Here is a 15361-nt window from a genome sequence, read left to right as displayed (position 1 = left end):
GTAGGCTAGGATCTATCAGCATCAATCAGGAACTGAATTCATATTTTCATGGATTCACATTTTCAACACTCAAATGGCATTTTTTTTTGCAGGGAGAGACGGGGCAGTGGGACTCTTTCAAAGAGCCAGTTTAACACGATGGGTCGAATGTCCTCGTTTGGTTCTGTCTCAATCCATGATTGTATTACAGGTTAACTTCCCAGAAACATTAAACGTTAATATCCTGCCTTGAGGGTCTCATAGTTGACTCTTTAAAGAGATAGTCATGATAGCTTCATAAAATCATAGGGATTTACAGCACGGAAATGGGCTCATTCGGCTATGATGGGTGATTTTCTTTCACGGGTAACGGGGTGAGTGAGTACTGTAGAAAGTTTATATCGAGGAAAGCAGATACTGGAATTCGCCAGATCTTAAGCTCTCACTTCCGCCTCCAGTCTCGGGGTACTCGTTGTTAAACAGAAAATTGAAAGCGATATGATGTACAAACGCCAGCCACGGGGTAATTCATAATTGCAGATACTATTTCTGAAAAAAAACACTTTTTTTTCACTGTGAAGTGGAGTTGGAAATAGCACAATTAACAGAATAACTGGTGGGAACGGTACGTCACAGCAGTGTGACAGCAGCATTAACAGAAACAGAGTGAAAGTAGATAACAACTCACTTCCCTCACTGTGCCGTGGCAGGGTTTAAATGCAAACACTTAAACACTTTAGCATATTCAAGACAAAGTTCGTGTCTGCAATTAATTCTCCCCACTCCCCCCCCCCTCCCCGCCCCATCGGTGCATGAGCTTGAGCCAGCGACAGGGGTTGACAGAAGACCCGCTCTCTGTGTTACATTGGCACTGCTACCGCTGCTGCTGTTTCAGTGATAGGAGAGCAGGCAGAAGGGGGAGTGGGTAAGGGAAGGGGGAGGGAGGGGGGCGTTTGAAGGAGGAAATCTCTACCTGGCCAGAGACCCTGGGGGAAGCCTCGATTCCACTCTCTCTCCTCTCCCCACCCCCACCTCTTCCAAAAATGCACTGAAGTGTACAAGTGTAAGAATGGTATTGCCAAGCGGAGCACTGAGAGAGCTACAAGAGAGCTGATGACACTCTGCCATCACATCCTGCCTTCACTCGGACCTGCTTTAAGTAGAAGATCGGGGGAAAAAAAGGTTTTTCTCTCTCTCTATGTTTATTTTATGTGGGGGTGGTGTGGCGTGGGGGAAGCGGAATGAGGAATATTTCTGAAACGTTGCCCTGCGTTCAGTAGCGATATCTCAGCGTCTTTGCAGTGTGTGTGTGTGTGTGTGTGTCAATGCGGCGGTCTACTAAGCAAACCAAGTAGCAACCGCGAATAAATGAGCCATTACAGTCCAGTAATAGGAAGTTTGGCTTCGCCAATAGTGTCGGTTTCAAGCTCATTTGCAACTAATGGAATAATAATATTAACAACCACCCCCAGTTCTGAAAAAAAAAGCACCGAAATGTGACGCTATCGGATTGACCGATATGTGAGCATTGCAGACGGTGATCTTCTGGACACCTGGTAAGGTCTTTTGGGGTCTACCTCCCCGCCCCCTACAAAAGAAACAATCTTTACTGTTACCGAGGTATTTGTTGTGAGGTATTTGTGTGGTGTCAGCCGTTTGTTACGAGTACCTTTCTGCAGGTGGCAATGTGGATTCAGTGTGTTCTCTCTCTCTCTCTCTCTCTGCCATCCACAAACACACTCTCAGCTCCGCACTCCAGAGGACGAGCCATTGACTGTCACTACTCCCCCTCCCAAATATTTAAGAGCCGAGACGCGGTGTGTGTCTGTGCATTGGGCTACACTGGGATTCCTGAGTCGACAGTATCCCGGCTGCGGATACCTGGAGTCCATGCCTCCGTCTATCTCCTGGATGTCCTCACTCTGTGTAAGATGTGGGATTTCCCCGGGTTAGTTACAGGTACAAACCCCAGACCGCCTCGGAGGGAGCTTGAAGGCGGCCGAGATCAATCTTGCGAGGGGAACATATTTGGGGGAAACGGGGAATGGAAGCTTTCTCGCCCTCATCCCCTCCTCCCAATAAAACTAAAACATCGCGGTGTGCAAGAACACGGGCCCTATGCGGAAAAGGATTGTAGCTCTTCACCTCATCAGTGTGTGTACAGCGTGTACACTCATATCCAGTGAAGGGAGGTGGGGGCTGTTGGTTGGTGGGTGTACTCCTTGACATGGACTTGTATATTCACCCCAGGGGCTTGCACGCTGTCTGAAGCCAGCGGTGCTGTGCTATCGGTTGGTTATTGGCGTTCCTGTTCAGTTAGTGGTTGCTGATGGTTCAGCCCCGCTAATCCCTTCCCAGACACATTGCTGGCTCTCTCCAGTGGGCTCCCGTTCGCCCAGCAGTTCGACTGTGGACAGCGTTATCCAGTCAGTGAGCAGCCTCCCTGCAGTTCCCTCCTCGCGGGTGTTGAAATAGAGTGACTGGAACCAAGGTGGGATATATATACGGGGCGAAAAGGCATTGCGGGAACAGGGCAGGTAAGTGTCTTTGAAATTGGACCCCGGGTTGCACAGTTACGGGGGGGAATCGGGAAGAATCTGTGCAAGTGTTAATCATTGCAGAGGGAAGTGTTGTCAGGAATAAGGTGAAGAATACTGAATTTATTGAGGGTTACCCAAGCATTTGTGCAATATGTCCGTGAATCTGTGTGATGAAGGGATGGCCATTGAGGTTGTGTGTGCGTGAGAGAGAGAGAGATGATCAGTTCGATTTGTGATTTCCCCTTTCTCCCTCCCAACCCGACCATTACCTTTATGAGGAGTGGGCATTTCAGACACACTCACTCAAAGTCATTCATCCGGGTTTAATAATGATTTCCTTTTCCTTTCTCGGGTGCTGAAGGTTAGAGCTGTATCGCGCCTCTCAGAAACCTGTAACAGCTTTCCAGCCAGTGGAAGGAAATACAGTGGCTGTCACACATGTAGAACTCAGGCTCGGTTTCTGGGAGAATACTGCTCTCCATAAAACTGCTTCCATCACGATGGCAGTCAGCTCGATTCTTCACTTGATTCTCCTGCTCCTCGGACGCTGCCTGACCTGCTGTGCTTTTCCAGCACCATTCTAACCTAGACTCTGGTTTCCAGCATCTGCAGTCCTTGTTTTTACCACCTTCACTTGATTAAATGCAGCGGAGGGAGAGGAGGAATGTCTGCCGTTAGGGCAGTCCTACTAACAAGATGAAAGGGCTAGTTTCCACATTGGAGTAATTAGGACGTTTAATGGTCATGGGAGTGACATATCCTCCACACCCTACCTTATATTAATGCATCGCTAACTCTGCATCTTAAAACTGACTTTTAGTGAACTTTTGTTTTGAGAATGAGGGCAGATTTCCCTTTAATAACGTTCAGGTATTCTGTTGTGTGGTTCCCCAATCCGGAATCAGATCCCCTGCTCGAGTATGAATTAACCCTTGGCTGGTGGCCAGCGCTCTGGATCTAAGGTCAATGCGATGGCAACTTTGTTTAATTCCACCCTTTATTTTTAAATAGTGTTGTATTCACCGTGCACCTCGGAAAGAAGAGGAAATAATTTTGTTCAATTGTCAACTGATGACGCCAGGGTGTCCTTCACTGCAGGGAGATAGCCTGTTTCCAAAGGGCTTGTTGGGGGGGGCGTGGGAATCGGATGGGTCTGGGCGGTGCTTTGATTTTCCCGTTGTGGGTGAGATTGAGGAGGGAGGCGGCTACAGTCTCTGTGAAAAGGGCTTTTCCCCAGCAGCCGAAGCTTACGAAGGCGATTCGGGTTAACGCCAGCAGTTGGCTGGGGGTGTGAGGGAGCGTTCCGGGCCGACATCCCGGAGTGGGCAGTCTGCGTGTGACCTCGGATGGAGCTTTCTGCAAAATCTGAAGTGGTTGGGAGTTCGAGACAGCCTTCCAACGCTGGCAAGCGCAAGGACAGATTGATGTCTGTGTTTATAATCAGCGAATTCCAGTGAGTGTTGGGTATGAAGATCATCGGATTGTACTGTTCTGTTTACATAAAAGGAGCCGCGTGTAACTTTTGCCAGATTTTATTTTTAAAAGAACTGAAAATGTGTTGCTGGAAAAGCGCAGCAGGTCAGGCAGCATCCAAGGAGCAGGAGAGTCGACGTTTCGGGCATAAGCCCTTCATCAGGAAGGGCTCGCTCTTTATTTATAAAGAAACATGTTAAATAATTGGCGTCAAAGACATGCTCGACGGCGCTAGGACCCAAAAGCTCCTCTCCTCGTCCTGCTCCAGTTTCTTCCTTCTCTAAAGGTTGAACCTGTTACACGGAGAGAGTCTGAGAGAGGAGTCTCCGATCAGGAAGCTCCGGCTCTCCCACACGCCAGCGGTGAGCACAGTGAACGCCGTTCGTGTCCTGGCTCCAACCAGTGCCCATCTCCCTCACATCCCCTCAGCATGTCCTCCACTGAATCCGAGCGCCCCAGGTTGGAAAAGGCTGAATATAACTGATTTCTTGGGTAAAAGTGATGACTGCAGATGCTGGAAACCAGATTCTGGATTAGTGGTGCTGGAAGAGCACAGCAGTTCAGGCTTCTTGACCATTCACTGACCGGCGGCGAAATTTAAAAAGCGCCCGTTTCTGCGCAGTTAAATTTCCCAAAATGCCAGCAATCCCATTTCCACTGCGAATGGACATCGCGTTAAAATTGGCGGAATGAATAAACCAGTGTCCGGAATAGTTCCAAGTTTTATCGCGATTTGTAAGGATTTAATTAAAAACGTTGTTAGTTAGGGACACGTTGCTCGATGGTTAGCAGTAAATTAAGGACGAAATTAGCTGCAGTGAGAGCTGGGAACAGGATTCTTTCTGAAGGATTTTCCCAGACTTGGTTGTGTAGGGGTGTCTTTTTGGGGCATTCTTGTTCGAAAATTCTCAACAATTATTCGGCTGACACAAGATTCTGGGAGTAATATTATGTCCTGAGAGCTGCGAATCCCTCCAGTAATCTTACCTGCCCCATTTTCCTCCTTTGAAAGAGCATCTCTCTTGGGTCATCTAACCGCTCCCACTCACTCTGTCCTGTCTGGTTGCTATTTTCTGAACAACCTGTCCAGGCATACTACCGCACACTTCTGGAGCTGTTGGGACTTGAACCTGAGTCCCGCGGCTCAGAAGTAAGGACACTCCCCCAATGAACCTAACTTCCTGACCAAATGCCTTTTATTTGCGATGGGTGGATAGGGGTCAAATCCAGGCAAATGGGGACTCGGTTCAGTTTTGGAAATCTGGTCGGCATGGACGAGTTGGACCAAAGGGTCTGTTTCAATACTGTATGATTCTATAAGGCGCAAATATGCGAATAAACTGACCAATTTAAAACGAACGTCTTTAGTCAAACTCATAAGAATGATAATTTCATCTATAGATAGTTGTGGCATTTTTTTTAAAAAAATGCGGTCCGAATTGCACGCTATTGTTAAAGATGTGGTCAATTTATCCTCAAATTTCACCGAATGACTTTCGGGATGCATCTACTCTGTTTAAGGATTCTCTTCCCTTCCCCTCATTCCTGAAGATCTAGAGTTGACGCCGCGCAAGATGCGAAATCATTGCCCTTTCGCGCTCTGTCCCCCCCACCCCCCCTAAAAAAAGTCTGACCTGAGTTAAAGTAGCGCCTTTAGTTGCTAGAATGCAGGAGAATCTTTCTTGAACAGGACGCAGATAGGTGCCGTGTGACTAGAGAATGCACGGCTTCTTAAGTCCTTCTCGAATGTGTGATTTTTTTTCAAATCCTATGTTTGATTATAATGAGCTGGAGCGAACTTCTGTAATAGTAGATGGCTCAGGTTTAGAAACGGAGATCGCAGCCGGTGCCTGAATCCTACAGAATTGAATTGATTGATTCATCTACAGGGAGAGAGAGAGAGAGAAAGTACTTGGATTGATTTAGAGTGGGAGGATGGATCAACAAACACCCAATTTGTTTAATTACCTAATAGGCAATTACAGTACCTCCAACTCAATTAGATGAAATTCCAATTATAAGCAAATGTTTCCTCGTGAGATTCCTATAACGAGACTGACACCAGCAATAACGAGTCAGAACATCGCCCCAAAAGCAGGAATTTGGGAAAGTTCAATATTTAGTTTAATTTTCTTTTAAGTAAAATGAACGTGCGTTCTTCTTTTGTGGTTTTTCGGCCGTATTTCAGTAACACTGAATGCCCATCTGTATATTTTTGGTACCATGAACTAGTCAATGCCATGACTTAGTGAAGGGGCTGGAGGACGATTAGGCGCTGAGTATAATTAGCAGGAGGTCACAGATATGTGCCTCACCCAGAGGATGGATTGAAAGCGAGTGAGTACTACACGCTGAAAACAAAAACCTGCTGGAGATCACAGTGGGTCACGCAGCATCCGTGGAAAGACAGCGAGCTAACGTTTCGAGTCTAGATGACTCTTCAGAGCTCGTTATTACCACTCCTTCCTGGGTGAGGACATCTTTGAACGGAAGATAATCAACGGGCGAGAAATTTCGGATTCGCCCGGTGATCTACCCTAAAATATTGGTTCTTAAGATTGGACCTTCGTTAGCCACCATTAACTTAACATGGACAAGTCAAATCTGGGAATTAAATTGATCGAGAGGCTGGCGCTGGGGTGAAAAAACGCGGTTAAAGACTAAAATAAATAGCAGATGATGGAATCCAGGGTAGACTGGCGGGTCCTGAAGGAGGGTTATACCCGGAACGTCGCCTTCCCCACCTCCTGATGCTGTGTTCTTCCAGCCTCCTGCTTGTCTACTCTGGGAAAAAAAACACACAGCAAGTCAGGCAGCATCCAAGGAGCAGGGGAGTCCACGTTTCGGGCATAAGTCTCGACACATCGACTCTCCTGCTCCTCGGAAGCTGCCTGACCTGCTGTGCTTTTTAAGGGCTTATGCCCGAAACGTCGAATTTCCTGTTCCTTGGATGCTGCCTGACCTGCTGTGCTTTAACCAGCAACGCATTTTCAACTGTGATCTCCAGCATCTGCAGACCTCATTTTTTACCCCCTTTTTTTTATCAGAGCCACGTTTCATTGACCGTGACTCCCCAGCATTTGCAGTATCTCCTAGTGACCGAGAGCCAGTCCATAAGTGGATCAGGAGTAATTGGTACACATTCCAATTTCTTATTCAGTTGGTTCAAGATTTGTCTGGGGTTTCGTAATCCTAGCCATCGTCTCTTAAATGATATGGAACAGCCTTAATCTTAATAGGGATTATATATCGAAGATCCTCGTCATTTCTCCCAACAACTCTGTGCAGTCTGTCAGGCAAAGGGCTGTGAAAGATTATGCCAAGATGTTTTGCGAGTTGTCCATCACGTTGATGTTCTCATTGAGAAACGGAGTTTAAAACTCCCAAAAGTTTCAATTAAACATTATTCAAGTAAAACACTCCGTTTAAAAAGTGTCAATGTGTCATTTGGCCGCATCTCATGGAATTTGTAACTTTCCCCGTCTGGGCCTTTTTGGTCTACTGGGCAAAGAGAGAGAGAATATTGTTGATAGAGATCTGTACTGGCTCCCAGACATGCAGAGGGAATGAGATGAAGAAAAGCAGATGGAGATACTCGGTAGGTCAGGCATCCGCTGTGAATCAAGCGGTGCTCCGCATTGTTGGAATTATTTGCGGCGTTTTCCGTTCACATTTCAGAATTCCAGAAATGACAGGGTTTACATGTAAAGAGTGAGAGGAAGCGCAAAAAAACGTTTCCAACCACGTGCTTACAAAAGTAAATTTCGTCCATGTTTGTGAAGAGGTTGTGTTAGCACAGTCACTGGTACATGGACCAGTTTTTAAGGACCCCTGGTTTCTGGTAATCCCTGAAAGTAGGGGGTGGGGAGGAAGAGTTGAGGTTAGAATATTTCCCACTGGGTATTTGTCTTGGATTTCAGATGAAGGGACCAATACAGAGATAAGGAAGTTCTTCTGTCGTTAGTGAATCTATATAATTGCACCTCAAGATGGCTGTAGATGTAGGTCCGTAAGAATATTCAAGTCAGGGGGCTGGCGGGCTTTAATTTAATAAGGGGACTCAGGCAGGACAGTGGAGTTGTAGATTCTCGGATCGGCTGTGATCTCACTGAACGACTGGGCAAGACTTGATGGGCCGCATCGCCGCCTTCTGCATGTGACGAGTGCAGATACTGGAGATCAGAGTCGGGAATGTGGTGCTGGAAAAGCACAGCAGGTCAGGCAGCGTCCGAGGAGCAAGAGAGTCAACATAAGCCCTTCATCAGTAATGTATACACCAGCACCTACCTCTTAAAGGAGGCAGGAGTTGAGAGTCTGGCTGACTGGCCAGCCTAGGGCCAGAGCCCACACTGAAAATATGTGTGTTCCTTCTCGAGAATCTCTCCAGGTCCTGACATCTCGGTGTGACAGAAAGACAAAGTGACCCTCAGAAATCCCAATTGTCTTCTTAAAGTACAAACATTGAGATACCTCTAACTTAATTTTATTTCTAATTTTGATGTGGGCTTCAGTGGAAAGGGTAGGATTTATTACCTATCCATAATTACCCTTGAACTGAGTAACTCGCTAGGCCAGCTCAGAGGGCAGTTAATAGCCATTGCTTTGAGGGTCTGGAGTCACATGTAGGCCAGACCAGGGAAGGATGGCAAATTTCCTTCCCTGAAGGACGAATGAGCTTTTAATTATGCAACCAATTAAAATGCGCTCTGTACATAAAATCAAATCACTTTACAATTCAGGTCAGGCATTGCGGAGATTTTCATGAATATATAATTAATACCATCATAAGTCTTAAATAAAATGCGGCGTTACTTTGAGAATTAATGGGTCAAATTAATTCCTAAAATCAGCAGTCTTGACAGATGTGGCGGAAGATGCTCTGTCGTTCCATTTCAGGGTCATCAGGGAGAGGGGTGGGGTATGTGGATAGGGTTGGGGGTGCAGGGGGGAGGGTGGCGGTATGGGGATAGGGCTGGGAGTGCAGGGGGAGGGTGGGGGGAGGGGGTGAAGGTATGGGAGGGGTGGGGTATGGGGAGAGAGGGGAGGGTGGACATATGGGGATAGGGGTGGGGTATACAGGGGAAGGGTGGGAGTATGGGGAGTATACGGGGGAAGGGTGGGTGGGGGGAGGGGGTTGGGTTATGGGTGAGGGGTGGGGGTATGGAGAGGGGGTGGGAGTATGGGGAGAAGGGTGGGGGTATGGAGAGGGGGTTGGGGCTTTGGGTGAGGGGTTGGGGTTTGGAGAGGGGGTGGGAGTATGGGGAGAAGGGTGGGGGTATAGGTGAGAGGGTGGGGGTATGGGGTGGGAGTATGGGGAGAGAGGGTGGGAGTATGGGGAGAGAGGGTGGGGGTATAGTTGAGAGGGTGGGTGTATGGGGAGAGAGGGTAGGGGTATGGGGAAGGGGGTGGGGGTATGGGGAGAAGGGTGGGGGTATAGTTGAGGGGGTGGGTGTATGGATGGGGATTGCCTCGTGTAGTACGGGGGTCATAGTGAGCACTCTGAGAGAGTGGTGCCTCCTTGCGATGAATCTACAACAGCAACGATTTTAAGTGGTGGGGTATACACCCCCTTCATTCTTCCCACCCCACCCCCTTTAATATAATTACGTTGAAATAATTCCAGATTACATTTGCAATCTTTCCTTTATTCCCCCTCTAGGAAATGCGATGGATGTAAATTGTTCTTCTGTGTAACTTGGTGGTTTATTGAAGTCCTGGTCATTGCAGTATTTATCTTGGGTTACACATTACTTAATCAGCTGGCTCTTTTGGGTGTGACGGATTGTTTGATGAATGAAACCCCGGTATGTTGAGGAAAAAACGGGCTGCTTGTTCCTCTTGAAGGGAAACCGAGACTCTTTCGGAAGGCGGGCGGGTGGATTCGATCATTGAGAGATTCCACCCCCCCAACCCCTCATGACAAAGGGCGAGGGGGAAAACTAAGAGAACCCCACAGTTTTGTTTGGACTAGTTATATTTATTCAATCGGTTCAGACAAGTTATTACACGCCTCTAGAGCTAGAACTCCGGGCTCAGAGGTAGGGACACTACCACTGTACCACAGCACAGAAGCCCCCTTGTACACCCAAACTTCACGAATCTGCGTGTTATTCTTGTGCAGGGCCGATTCCCGTCCCTGCATCGTTCTATTCCATAGAGTAGGGAATTTGTTAGCGGCAGTTGCAATACATGAGAGACATAATGACCCCCTGGCACTGACTAAGGCCGATCCCAGATTTCAGGAGGAATTTATTTCGGAAAAAAAAATCGGCTGGGTTAAATTGCAAATAAGCACGAAGCTTTTATTGTACCCAGCGTTTAGTAACTGTGCTAGATAACTCAGTCTTGAGTGATTATTGCTTAAATTGTCCCTCCAGGAGATTTCATTTCATGTACGGAGCGTCATGAAATGAATTGTTAGCGTGTTTATATTTCTGTCGCCGTCGGGGTGAAACAGGATTCCTGCTTCTTGAACGGCTATCAGCTGCTTCACTTGTGCGGTGGGAAAAATACACCCAACAATAGCAGATAGAACCAGTCATACAATGCGTCAACCGACCCTTCGGTCCAGCTAATCCATGCGGACCATGTTCCTACTTGCCTGTTTTTGGTCCATACTCCTTCAAACCTTTCCTGCTCATGTACTTAGCCAAATGTTATTTAAACTTTACAAAAGTAGCTGCATCCACCAATTCCTCTGGAAGTTCATTCCACACACAATCACTCGATGTCAAAAAAAAGTTGCCCCTCATCCTTTTTAAAAATTTCTCCTCACTCTAGCTTTGAACTCCCCCACCCTAGGGAAAGGACCCTTATTACTCACCTTATCTATGTACCTCGTGATTTTATAAACCTCTATAAGGTTGCCCCTTAACCTCTTACCCTTCAGTGAAAAAGGTCCCAGCCTATTTTTATATCACAACCCCTCCATTCCCAGCAACATCCTGGTAAATCTTTTCTCAACCCTCTCCTTCCTATAGCAGGGCAACCAGGACTGCACACAGTACTCCAGAAGACACCTCATCAACATCCTATACAACCTCAACATGACGCCCCAACTCCTATAATTAAAGCTCTGAGTAATGGTGACCTTACAGAGGTTTACAAAATTATGAGGGGCATGGATAGGGTAAATAGGCAAAGTCTTTTCTCTGGGGTTGGGGAGTCCAGAACTAGAGGGTATAGGTTTAGGGTGAGAGGGGAAAGATACGCAAGAGATCCACGGGGCAACTATTTCATGCAGAGGGTGGTACGTGTATGGAATGAGCTGCCAGAGGATGTGGTGGAGGCTGGTACAATTACAACATTTAAGAGGCATCTGGATGGGTATATGAATAGCAAGGGTTTGGAGGGATATGGGCCGGGTGCTGGCAGGTGGGTCTAGTTTGGGTTGGGATATCTGGTCGGCATGGATGGGTTGGACCGAAGGGTCTGTTTCCATGCTGTACATCTCTATGACTCTGTAATGAAGCCAAGGGTGCTAATCACTTTCTTTACCATCCTATCTACCTGTGATGCAAATTTCAAGCAATTACATACCTGTACCCCTCAGTCTCTCTGCTCTACAACACTACCCTAGGCCCTACCATCAATTGTATAAGTCTTTTTCTATTTTACCAAAATACAGTATGTTGCATTTATCCAAATGAATCCATCATTGCTTAGCCCATTGACCTGATTGATCAAGACCTCTTTATAATCTGAGATAACCTTCTTCACTGTCCAGTATGACCCTTTGAGCTGACAGGGGACTAGTCCTACCAAAACACCAGGGAGACAACTGGTGATGGTGAAACCAGACCTCAGGCAAAACAAGAGGGTCATTCATGGTAACCTCAGCTGGTGTGGGAATTGAACCCACGCCATTCAGTTAACTGCGATAACCAAGCCCCCAGCTGAAAAGGTAATGTGTGAATGATACAAGGTGGGGACCAACAGGAATGGATTAGCTTCACTGGGAGATAGTGAGGACTGCTCGATTCCTGATGAAGGGCTTTTGCCTGAGACGTCCATTCTCCTGCTCCTCAGATGCTGCCTGACCTTGCTGTACTTTTCCTGCACCACTCTCGTGGACTCTGGATTAGCTTGTTGACCCAGAGATCCCCTCTCCCCTGGGCAAGCTGGGAGGGATTCTGTGACCAATCTGCTTTGTAACTTTTATCTCTTCTCTTTCAGACTTTACCATGCTGAGGATCGGGCGTGGGTAGACTTGTAAAGCCGAGTGTCTTTTTTTTCAACCAGGATTTAAACATTAAAACAAGAGGGACCGGACCAAAAATCGACATCCACCCTCACCTCCCACCCCCCTCCAAAACAATGGCGGTCGGCAGATACTGCCTCACCTTTCATCTGCTGCTCACTCTCGCCTCTAGCTGTGGTGGGGGCTCAGTGGTTAACCAGGATTACAGGACTTTTAAGACGGATAACCCGGACTGGGTGTTCAATCACCTGGCGGTGGACCAGAGCACGGGCAGCGTGTACCTGGGGGCGGTCAATCGGATCTACAAGCTGTCCGCTGACCTGCAGCCTCTGATCACCCACCAGACCGGGCCGGATGAGGACAACCCGAATTGTTACCCGCCCCGCATCGTCCAGCCGTGCAACGAGCCGCTGCGGCTGACCGACAACATCAACAAGATGCTGCTGATCGACCAGGGGGAGCGGCGCCTGATCGCCTGCGGCAGCCTCTACCAGGGCATCTGCAAGCTGCTGCGGCTGGAGGACCTCTTCAAGCTGGGCGAGCCGTACCACAAGAAGGAGCACTACCTGTCCGGGGTCAACGACAGCGGCTCCGTCTTCGGGGTGATCGTGTCGGAGCAGGGCTCGGACGCGAAGCTGTTCGTGGCCACGGCGGTGGACGGGAAGCCCGAGTACTTCCCCACCATCTCCAGCCGCTTGCTGTCCACCAACGCCGAGGCCGACGAGATGTTCTCCTTCGTCTTCCACGACGAGTTCGTGGCTTCCCTCATCAAGATCCCGTCGGACACCTTCACGGTGATCCCCGACTTTGACATCTACTACATCTACGGGTTCAGCAGCGGCGCCTTCGTCTACTTCCTGACCCTTCAGCCCGAACTGGTCAACGCGGGGCCAGGCTCCAGCCGCCAGCAGGTCTACACCTCCAAGCTGGTGCGCCTCTGCCAGGCCGACACCACCTTCAACTCCTACGTGGAGATGCCCATCGGCTGCGTCCGCGACGGGGTGGAGTACCGGCTGCTGCAGGCCGCTCACCTCGCCAAGGCTGGCCCGGTGCTAGCCCGCTCCCTGGGCATTCAGGCCAACCGGGAAGACGTGCTGTTCGCCGTCTTCTCCAAGGGCCAGAAGAGGCGCAGCCAAGCCCCCGATGAATCCGTCCTCTGCATGTTTGTGCTGGGCTCCATCAACGAGCGTATTAAGGACCGCCTGCAGTCCTGCTACAGAGGCGAGGGCTTCCTGGATCTGGCCTGGCTCAAAGTGAAGGACATCCCGTGTGTGCCCGCGGTAAGGCTGGCTCTATATCTCTCTGTATGTACGTGTGTGTGCATGTTTGTGTATGTACGTGTGTGTGTGTGTGTGTAGCTCTCATGTGTGTGTGTGTATGAAGGGCTTGTGCCCTTTCCTGCTCCTTGGATGCTGCCTGACCTGCTGTGCTTTAACCAGCAACACATTTTCAGCTCTGATCTCCAGCATCTGCAGACCTCACTTTTTGCACTGTGTGTATGTGTAGCTCTGTGTGTGTGTGTGTGTGTGTATGTGTGTGTCCTTGTGTGTGGGACTTCTGTTCATAGAACAAAACAAACCAGCAAACCCCTAATCCCCTCCAAACGACGCTGGAAACCTGAAACTTGATTAGATTCCCTAATGTGTGGAAACAGGCCCTTCGGCCCAAACAGTCCACACCAACCCTCCAAAGAGTAACCCACCCAGACCCATTTTCCTCTAACTAATGCACCTAACATTATGGGCATGACCAATTCACCTGACCTGCACATCTTTGGACAGTGGGAGGAAACCGGAGCACCCAGAGGATACCCATGTAGACACGGGGAGAATGTGCAAACTCCACACAGACCGTTGCCCGAGGCTGGAATGGAACCTGGCGCTGTGAGGCAGCAGTGCTAATCATTGAGCCACCATGCCGCCCCTGAAATAGCAGGGACAACTCAGCAGGTCTGTCAGCATCTGTTAGAGAGAAAATTGACCCTTCTTCAGAACTCGAGAGTGTGGCACTGGAAAAGCGCAGCAGGTCAGGCAGCATCCGAAGAGTAGGAAATTCAGGACTTCCTGATGAAGGACTTATGCACAAAACGTTGACTCTCCTGCTCCTCGGATGCTGCCTGACCAGCTGTGTTTTTCCAGCACCACACTCTGGACTCTGATCTCCAACATCTGCTGTCCTCACTTTCTCCTACTTCAGAACTGTTTGTAGCCAGGAAAATGTTGGGATATCTGCTGAGGATGGGGGTGAAATGTGTCTTCATGGAATTTGTTCCAACTTAACCCGACAGGCCCGTTCAGTTAGTGTATTGTTAGGGAAATGTATCATGTGTTAAGTCGTCGCACTACTTTGAATACCAACAACCCAGTAAATTGATCAATCATTTTGACAGCCCCTCAAAGGGGTGCTGTAACTGAAATCAAATCCTTAAGGGAAAGTTAGCAAATGGAAATCTCAGTTTTTGGAGTCTATCATGCACTCCCTGCAGTGCTACTCACTGACACCATGAAGTAAAGTTACCATTGTCCCTCCTGGAATACAGGACTGCACTCTCTCACTGCAACAAGACACTCCTGGTGGTGGTTTAACCTGAGGGTCATCATGCCTCAGGCAAAGGCTGAGGATTGAGAAGGAGGGTCCTTTATCGTAACCTCAGCCAGTACAGGAATCGCACCCATGCTCTCAACATTACTTTGTATTGCCAACCAGCCACTGAGCTAACCAGAAGGCCTAATGCATACCAGTGGGGGATGAGGTGCTCCCTTCGTATGGTCACAGCCACAGAAGAGGCAGATTGTTGAGTTTATCAGCAACCCCCCCACCCCACACCTACATGTCCCACCCCAAAATGGCCAAGAGTGCGGTTGATTAGATGAGATCCCCTACAGTATGAAAACAAGCCCTTTGGCCCAACAAGTCCACACCAACCCTCTGAAGAGTAACCCACCCAGACCCATTCCCCTACCCTATATTTACCCCTGACATTATGGGCAATTTAGCATGCACATCTTTTTGAATGTGGGAGGAAACCAGAGCACCCGGAGGAAACCCACCCAGACACGGGGAGACTATGCAAAATCCACACAGTCACCCGAGATTGGGATCAAACCCAGGTCCCTGGTGCTGTGAGGCGGCAGTGCTAGCCACTGTGCCACCCTAATTGAATGTAGTA

At 48.6% G+C, this 15361-nt stretch overlaps 1 protein-coding gene across 2 annotated transcripts in view; it reads left to right on the top strand.

The window, feature by feature from the left end:
- The first annotated feature begins 2476 nt into the window (after nucleotides 1-2476).
- plxna4 (plexin A4) overlaps nucleotides 2477-15361 on the top strand; it is a 630201-nt gene continuing 617316 nt past the window's right edge. For both annotated transcript variants that reach the window (XM_060842703.1, XM_060842704.1), the window contains exons 1-2: nucleotides 2477-2516; nucleotides 12168-13472. In XM_060842703.1, the coding sequence (XP_060698686.1) occupies nucleotides 12309-13472 (1164 nt within the window). In that variant the 5' untranslated portion in view covers nucleotides 2477-2516; nucleotides 12168-12308. The remainder of the gene's footprint in view (nucleotides 2517-12167; nucleotides 13473-15361) is intronic.

Source organism: Hemiscyllium ocellatum, chromosome 23 (assembly GCF_020745735.1).
Source record: "Hemiscyllium ocellatum isolate sHemOce1 chromosome 23, sHemOce1.pat.X.cur, whole genome shotgun sequence".
Lineage (NCBI taxonomy): Eukaryota > Metazoa > Chordata > Chondrichthyes > Orectolobiformes > Hemiscylliidae > Hemiscyllium > Hemiscyllium ocellatum.
Note: the sequence above shows the minus strand (reverse complement) of the source record. Positions and strands in the feature narration are given on the sequence as shown.